Here is a 7,000-nt window from a genome sequence, read left to right as displayed (position 1 = left end):
AAACAGGGTTGACTATGACCCCTGCAACTAGCCATAACAGTAACTTGTTACCTTTTTTTTTAAAAAATCACTCCAATACCTGCAACATTCCTTACACTATAGAAATTAGCTGAACAGTAAAGCTATGCCTTTATTTGCCCAACTTTGACTTAGTGCTTTGATAACGTTGACAATTTATGTATTAAGTTTATCTAAGACTGAGATGTATTTATATTATTTGAAAATCAAGTATACGAAACTAACCTTATTACAACAATAAATTAATTTTACGAAGTTTACAAAACCCTAATTTTAGCACTACAAAAGAGATTTTTGGCAACAAACTTTCAGTTTCTGGAAAAATAGAATCCTAAAAATAGGCAACTAATATGCGTCATTTCCGGAAATAGTGAATTTCAGACCTATTTTAAAGGCGGTTTTAGACCTCCTAATTATAATTCTAAGTTATATGGACCAGTCTTTCCCTTTTAAATTTGCTCTTGTGCGTTACTGTGATATCTTTATCCGTCAAAGACAGTTAGATTTACCACTGGGTAAGAAATTTCGGACTAGGCTACTATTATAATCAAATAAATCAGATTAAGCAAAATCTATTTCGCGTCAAATCACGCGTGACTAATCAATAAAAACGCCTCTTGTCAAATCAATCACATGACTCTAAGTCATATGACTACAATCGCAGAACCATTTTCAAACTTTGGAAGGTGAGAAGTAAATTCTTTTCTTTTAAGACATATGGGAATGCGTAGTACTAGCCTATTGCGTGTTCATTTGAAATTTGTCTGTGGGTGGGGTGAGCCGAGGCTAAAGATAACGACTAACGAGTCCTACAAGTACAAGTATTATGAATAAAATATTAGCTAGAAAGTAGGTTTATGTAACAAAGAAACCTATATAGTTATAGTTTTTAAATTTAAGCTGTGTAACTAGACTAATTCTTATCTTTTTAAAAAGATATTCTCAATCTTGCATGCTTTTTTTATTTGATAAATTGGACTTGTACAGCAATCCAGCAATATATTACTGATCGACCACTGATTGACTGGTTTCCGAATGGCATTTTCTCAGATTTTTGATAGTTTGTCAAGCTATGTACAGTTTAAGTTTACCTGACTTTGTGCCAATCTATTTTTCGTGTATCTCTAGAAAGTATTATTAATTTACATGTGCGACCTTGCATGTCCTCCGCATTTGCTTGTTTTGATAAACATGGGTTATCTGTACAATGTTAGCTAGAAGGATGAATCCAGTGGTTTCAAGCAAGGTAAAATGTATTAGCCATCTCACGGTCTTGGCATTCACACGGAATTGTGTTAAAAACAGCACTCTGTTTGAATTTAGACTACTTGTAGTTGTTTATGATGTAAATTTCGAAGTACAGCTCTAATGCTAATTGAAATTACTTGATCATGGATTAATAAATGCATAGATCACACAAATTTACTACATTATTTATCTATATTGGCTTGCTTTGCAGTGCCCGCCTGGAACTATATTCTCATTTGAAGCTTAATATTATGGTGTCTGCGGTATGCCAACTAGTTATTTCCATCCAAACAAGATTTACAGCGACAAATTTTTCAGATTTACTAAAATGGTATGCAAATAAAAAACAGTAATTTGTTTTCTTACAGTGAATGGTGTCCAAACCATACTACCATTTGTCATACTTGTAAATTTATAAGACAATGTCAATAACCTATATTCGTGATATGATGATTTAAACATTAAATGTGGCGTGTTTTGATTATTAATCGATTACATAATCAATTTTGTCTATCAGATAATTTCGATTAATAGATTATTATTTTCTTCTGATAGCATATCACTATAAGCTTACTGCATTTTTTTTTTTGCTTATTTTTATTTGAATATATATTTGCATGGTACAATTAAATATAAAACATTTTCAAATCCAGTACAAAGATAACACAATTTCTCAATCATATATAGTATATGATTTGCTACAATAATAAGATATTTTCACTGTCAATAGTGCTCAACACATCAATTGTAGAGTGATATAGAAATATCCAATTGGTTTTGAAATAGTTAAAATCCATTTTGGTTTTGAAACAGTATTTATTATGATTTATACATACTGGACTGCATTTTGTTATTGAGCTTTGATAATTTTATTGAGGTCACATAGTTTATTTAAATCATGTGCTCGGTTTAGTCATTATTTGCCAGTTAGGTGTATGAAATCTAATACTTTATCTGGCAGGTCATGTGATGTGATCTGTCAGTTGATTTATCTAGGTTATCATGTGACTTCATAACCTCTTTATATAACAACTTCTATTGAAGTTATATCATTTATTTGTGAGCAGTATTGACCACCCTGTACCTGGCTTTATCTTATGTTGAACATAACTCAGGTAGATTATCTTATTTTGTTGAACTTTGTAGGCAGGTTATATTGTTGATTAAGTTTGGCTCAGAGTTATTGTAATCTTGGTGTAGGTAACCTGCTTTGTGAACTGTGTAGTTATCTTCATTTCCTTTGTTTACAGCTGTCTTCCCCTGAGCTATGTTCAACATATATCGATATAGTGAGACATTTCAATGCTTGACTTGTGTGTCGTGATTTTTTTTTCTTGACTATTGTGTGTAATTATTTTTGTTCTATTTTGTTTACAGTGTAGAGTATTTGTACATAGCTTGTTGTATACTCAGTGGTATATAAATCTGTTTGTATTTGTTTTGATTGTGTTGTTTTCTCAATTTCAGAAATAAAGAAATCACCATGTTATTAGTAGTATTATCAACAATTTTAGTGGTAACCACTGCCTTACCCAGCAGTGTGCAATGGATGAAGATTAACCCAGCTGAACATATCAAGGAAGTGAAAGATTTAAAAGCTCCTACTAGTTTCCATCCATATGATGAGTCATGGACTGCATTTAAAAATGAGCATAGTAAGTATGCTTGAAAATTTTAAAATTTATATGGGTAGATTGAGAATATTTTGAGTCTTGTGGAGAGCATTTATGTGTGATTTCATTGTTATTTGAGAAACGGGTATTAGCTTTACATTGTCTGCTATTTCTGAAATGATCTGGGTCTGTTGTCAATTTTGAGGTCATTCAATACCGATATATTAGTAATTCAGTTGCATACATCAGGCTCAATACAGGAAGCTTATTCATAGGAATTTCCTTCTAGGAAAGATTCTCAGTTGTAAAGTGAAACTGAAAGTGGAATTTGTTATGTATAATGAACTCATTTAAAAATATTCTGCTTTTTTGTAAAAATTCCTTGTTATGTTTCATGTTAGATGTTTGTATGATTGAAAAAAAAAAAACATAGTGAAAAAGAATTTCCCTAAATCTCAAAAATAAAATTGAACGGGTCATTTCTGATTACATTTAACCCAGCCTCAAGGAAACATTTATGTATGCTCAGGGAAATAAAACCTTGGCAAAGGGAACATAACATGTTATGTAATAACACTATCATTTGATTGATTTTATAGATAAAGTATATACAAATGATGAAGAAGGCAAGAGATTTAATATATTCATGGAAAATGTCAAAATGATTGAATATCATAATCAGTTATATCATGATGGTAAAAAATCCTATTATTTAGGTGTGAATGCTTTTGCTGATATGGTGAGTTCAAGATTTGAACATTCTTTTAAAGTAACAGGTTCTCCATCCCGTAATTGTGTCTTAATCTCAGAAATGGGAATTTTTTTTAGCTGAACTCATCAGTAATAGTTTTCACTGTCGAAACTGCCATATTATAAACAGACATATATAGAAAAAGACAGTTGAATTCTTAATTTGAGGTAATTTTGAAGGAAGTTCTGAAGACCCAATCTACCCCTGAAAATGGCAAACCAGTCCAAATCAGTAAATTTTGTCTGAAAGGACAGTATCCTCATTTTCTGGGTGAAAATCCATTTACTGTAGTACTAAAATGTGACTTACGAGCATGTATGACTATTCTTCAACTTGGCAATGATAATTATTGCACTTTAAAACTTGACAAGTGTTTAACTTCCTGTTATATACTGATATTAATCATAGCTGAATGTCCTACAGATAAAGTTGTTATCTTTTGTCTTTACATTGGGCATTAATCAGGGTTAACTGTAGATCACTTTTTCGCGTTATTTACTATTTTAACATATTGAAAGTTTATTTTTTGCAATACAATTTTGGTTAATATGTTGTACTTTAAAATTTATAAGTTGACGCTTTCTTAGAAGTTTCTTAGTTGCTATGGCAATTTAATTTAAATGCATTAGACATTAATGTTTACATAGTTCTATGTTATGAAGATGTAACAGTACTATTTTCTGTCTCTTACAGCAATTTGATGAATTTAAGAAATTGAATGGTTTTAAACAAAGAAAGGAGGGTGATGATCCATCTCAATGTTCAACATATTTAAAAGGTGAATTAGTTACAGTACCTGATGAGGTTGATTGGAGAGAGAAAGGATATGTTACACCAGTTAAAAATCAGGTAGGTTCTGAAAATTTAAATGCTTAGCAGTAATTGACACCTTATGGTGAAAATTGTGAGTCATGGCAAGTGTTGGCTCATATGATTAAATACTTTTGGTTAATTTTGATATTATTAAATTTTTCCAGAAATTAAATTATTCTATGCATGTAAGTTGATATTTCTCATTTATAAAAGAATATTTGTAATATTTTTACAGGGGCAATGTGGATCTTGTTGGTCATTCAGTACAGTAAGTATCTTTTATGTCTTAAAAGCTCCTTTTTATCTGCAATTTTTTCTCTTGAAATTGAATCTTTTATTTCAAATAACTCCCGTCAGTTATGTGGGTTGGATGGGCTCACATTGAAACCTGTTTATTTGTTTAGATGGAGCAATTAACCAAGGCTCTGTGTGCTACATGCTGTTCATGTTAAGATCTCTATACAGTTTAAAATCCTAAAGTGTTGCCTAATGCTGTTATATACTTATGTTTTTTTTTCCTCATACTTGGGAACATCTAAATCACATGAGGCTAATAATTAAATACCGTTAGGTCATTTACTCAAAACTAAATGTTTTTATATTTTAGACTGGCTCATTAGAAGGACAATATTTCCACAAGAAAGGTAAATTGGTATCATTTAGTGAACAACAATTAGTCGACTGTTCTGCTAAATTTGGTAATGAAGGTTGTAATGGTGGATTAATGGACAATGCCTTCCATTACATACAAAAATACGGTCTTGAAACTGAAGATGAATATCCATATGAAGCTAAGGTAAATATAGTTAGTAACTTTGAAACCACCAGTATCTGAATTTTTAAAAGAGCCGTTTTGAAAATTTTGGTTTTTTATGAGTCCTATGTGGCAATCAAATACATGTCATAGGTTTTAAAGATCAGCAGATTTAGAATAGAATAGAATGTACTAATGCTAATACATGGTTTCATTGTTTCAGGTGGAATTTAGATGTCATTACAACAAATCTGAGGTAGTTGGTGACTGTACTGGTTGTGTTGATGTTTCTAGTGGTGATGAAGATGCTTTAAAACAAGCTGTTGGTAGTGTAGGACCAGTATCTATAGCTATTGATGCTAGTCACCAATCATTCCAGTTATATCAAGGTGGTGTATATGATGAACCAGAATGTAGCAGTACACAACTTGATCATGGTGTATTAATAGCTGGCTATGGTAAATTAGACGGTAGTGATTATTGGTTGGTTAAAAATAGGTCAGTAATATCTTTCACAGATTTGAAAAAGTTTTTAAATGAAAATTTGAGTATACTAACTTGGGTGAAGTAATACCTTAAGATTTTTTGTCTCTGAAGCAGATTGGAGGGGGTGACATGGAAAAAAAATTTGTTCATGTGTATGGGATGTAAACCATTGAAAAAGTGTGGGCTTTTTTCCCTTATTGCACACTGCGTGGCTTTCCCTGCCTCATTTACCTAATAAGGGCAGGAAACTATGACGTCAAACTCTTTGTTTCATTTAGAATTTTCTTATTTGATTTTGTATTTATTTACATAAAGGTTGATGTGACGACTGTGTAATTAAATGTATAATATACATACTGTTTATATTTTGTAGTTGGGGTACTGGCTGGGGTAAAGATGGCTATGTATACATGTCCAGGAACAAGGAAAACCAATGTGGTGTAGCTACACAAGCTAGCTATCCTCTAGTTTAATTTTCTAGGTAAGGAAATACATACAAACCATTGAAATTTATTCATTTGGTTTCATGTCCTTTTCAGTGAACAAGGAGGTAATTATGTAAAAGTTTCATGTTACATCCTGTTTAACTTTCAATTTAAGGAAATAATTTCATTGAAATTTGAATCAACATTCCTCAAATAATGGTCAAGTTTTGAATATATGTTGAATTTCTTTTTCAGCCATTCCACCACTGTTGTCCAATATGTGATACCTTCAACTTTAATTTTATCATTTGTACATAAACATTCTGATTTTTTATCAATTTGCTTTTGAAATCAGTTTATATCAATATATGTTACGTAGGGCAAAAGAAAGAAAATTGGTTGTACTTATTTCTTGATATGCTCAAAAAAGTATAAGATTTTAAAAACAATTTGCCTTTAATGAATCTGATCTACCTTGATATCCGTCTTGAATATCACTGATGTTTGTACTTCAATCTCATTTTTGTTTTTAAATGAATTTGTGAATGTTTTTTTTTAAAAAATAAATGTTTTAAACCATTATTTGTATTGTTATTGTTTCCATAGAGTAAACCTACTCTGCCTTTGGAGTAAGACTAACATTAAAGGTATACTACATCCTAGGATGAATGAAAAATTGAAATTTTAAACTTGTTCCAAAATGAGTGTTCATCAATGGACTTACCTGGTGTCCGAAAGTATTTAACAGAATTCTTCCATAATCCAATAAATCCATATAACTTAATACTTTGGAATCATGCTAAATTAATGTTATAAAGAGATCCTATTCTCTAGTCATAGCACAACTCAGTAAGTCCAACTGATGAGTATATACTCTGAACTGTAGGGATAC

The 7,000-nt window shown here is 31.1% G+C and overlaps 1 protein-coding gene across 1 annotated transcript; it reads left to right on the top strand.

The window, feature by feature from the left end:
- Positions 1 to 389: 389 nt before the first annotated feature.
- Positions 390 to 6,690, top strand: LOTGIDRAFT_221163 (hypothetical protein). The gene is made up of 9 exons (XM_009065231.1): positions 390 to 704; positions 2,734 to 2,921; positions 3,479 to 3,618; positions 4,324 to 4,479; positions 4,679 to 4,711; positions 5,051 to 5,239; positions 5,421 to 5,695; positions 6,057 to 6,164; positions 6,364 to 6,690. The coding sequence occupies exons 1-8, from the start codon at positions 652 to 654 to the stop codon at positions 6,154 to 6,156; spliced, it is 1,134 nt and encodes a 377-aa protein (XP_009063479.1). The 5' UTR covers positions 390 to 651; the 3' UTR covers positions 6,157 to 6,164; positions 6,364 to 6,690.
- The last annotated feature ends 310 nt before the right edge of the window (positions 6,691 to 7,000 follow it).

This window comes from Lottia gigantea (assembly GCF_000327385.1).
Source record: "Lottia gigantea unplaced genomic scaffold LOTGIsca_69, whole genome shotgun sequence".
Taxonomy (NCBI): Eukaryota; Metazoa; Mollusca; class Gastropoda; family Lottiidae; genus Lottia; species Lottia gigantea.
This window is presented reverse-complemented; position numbering and strand designations above follow the sequence as displayed.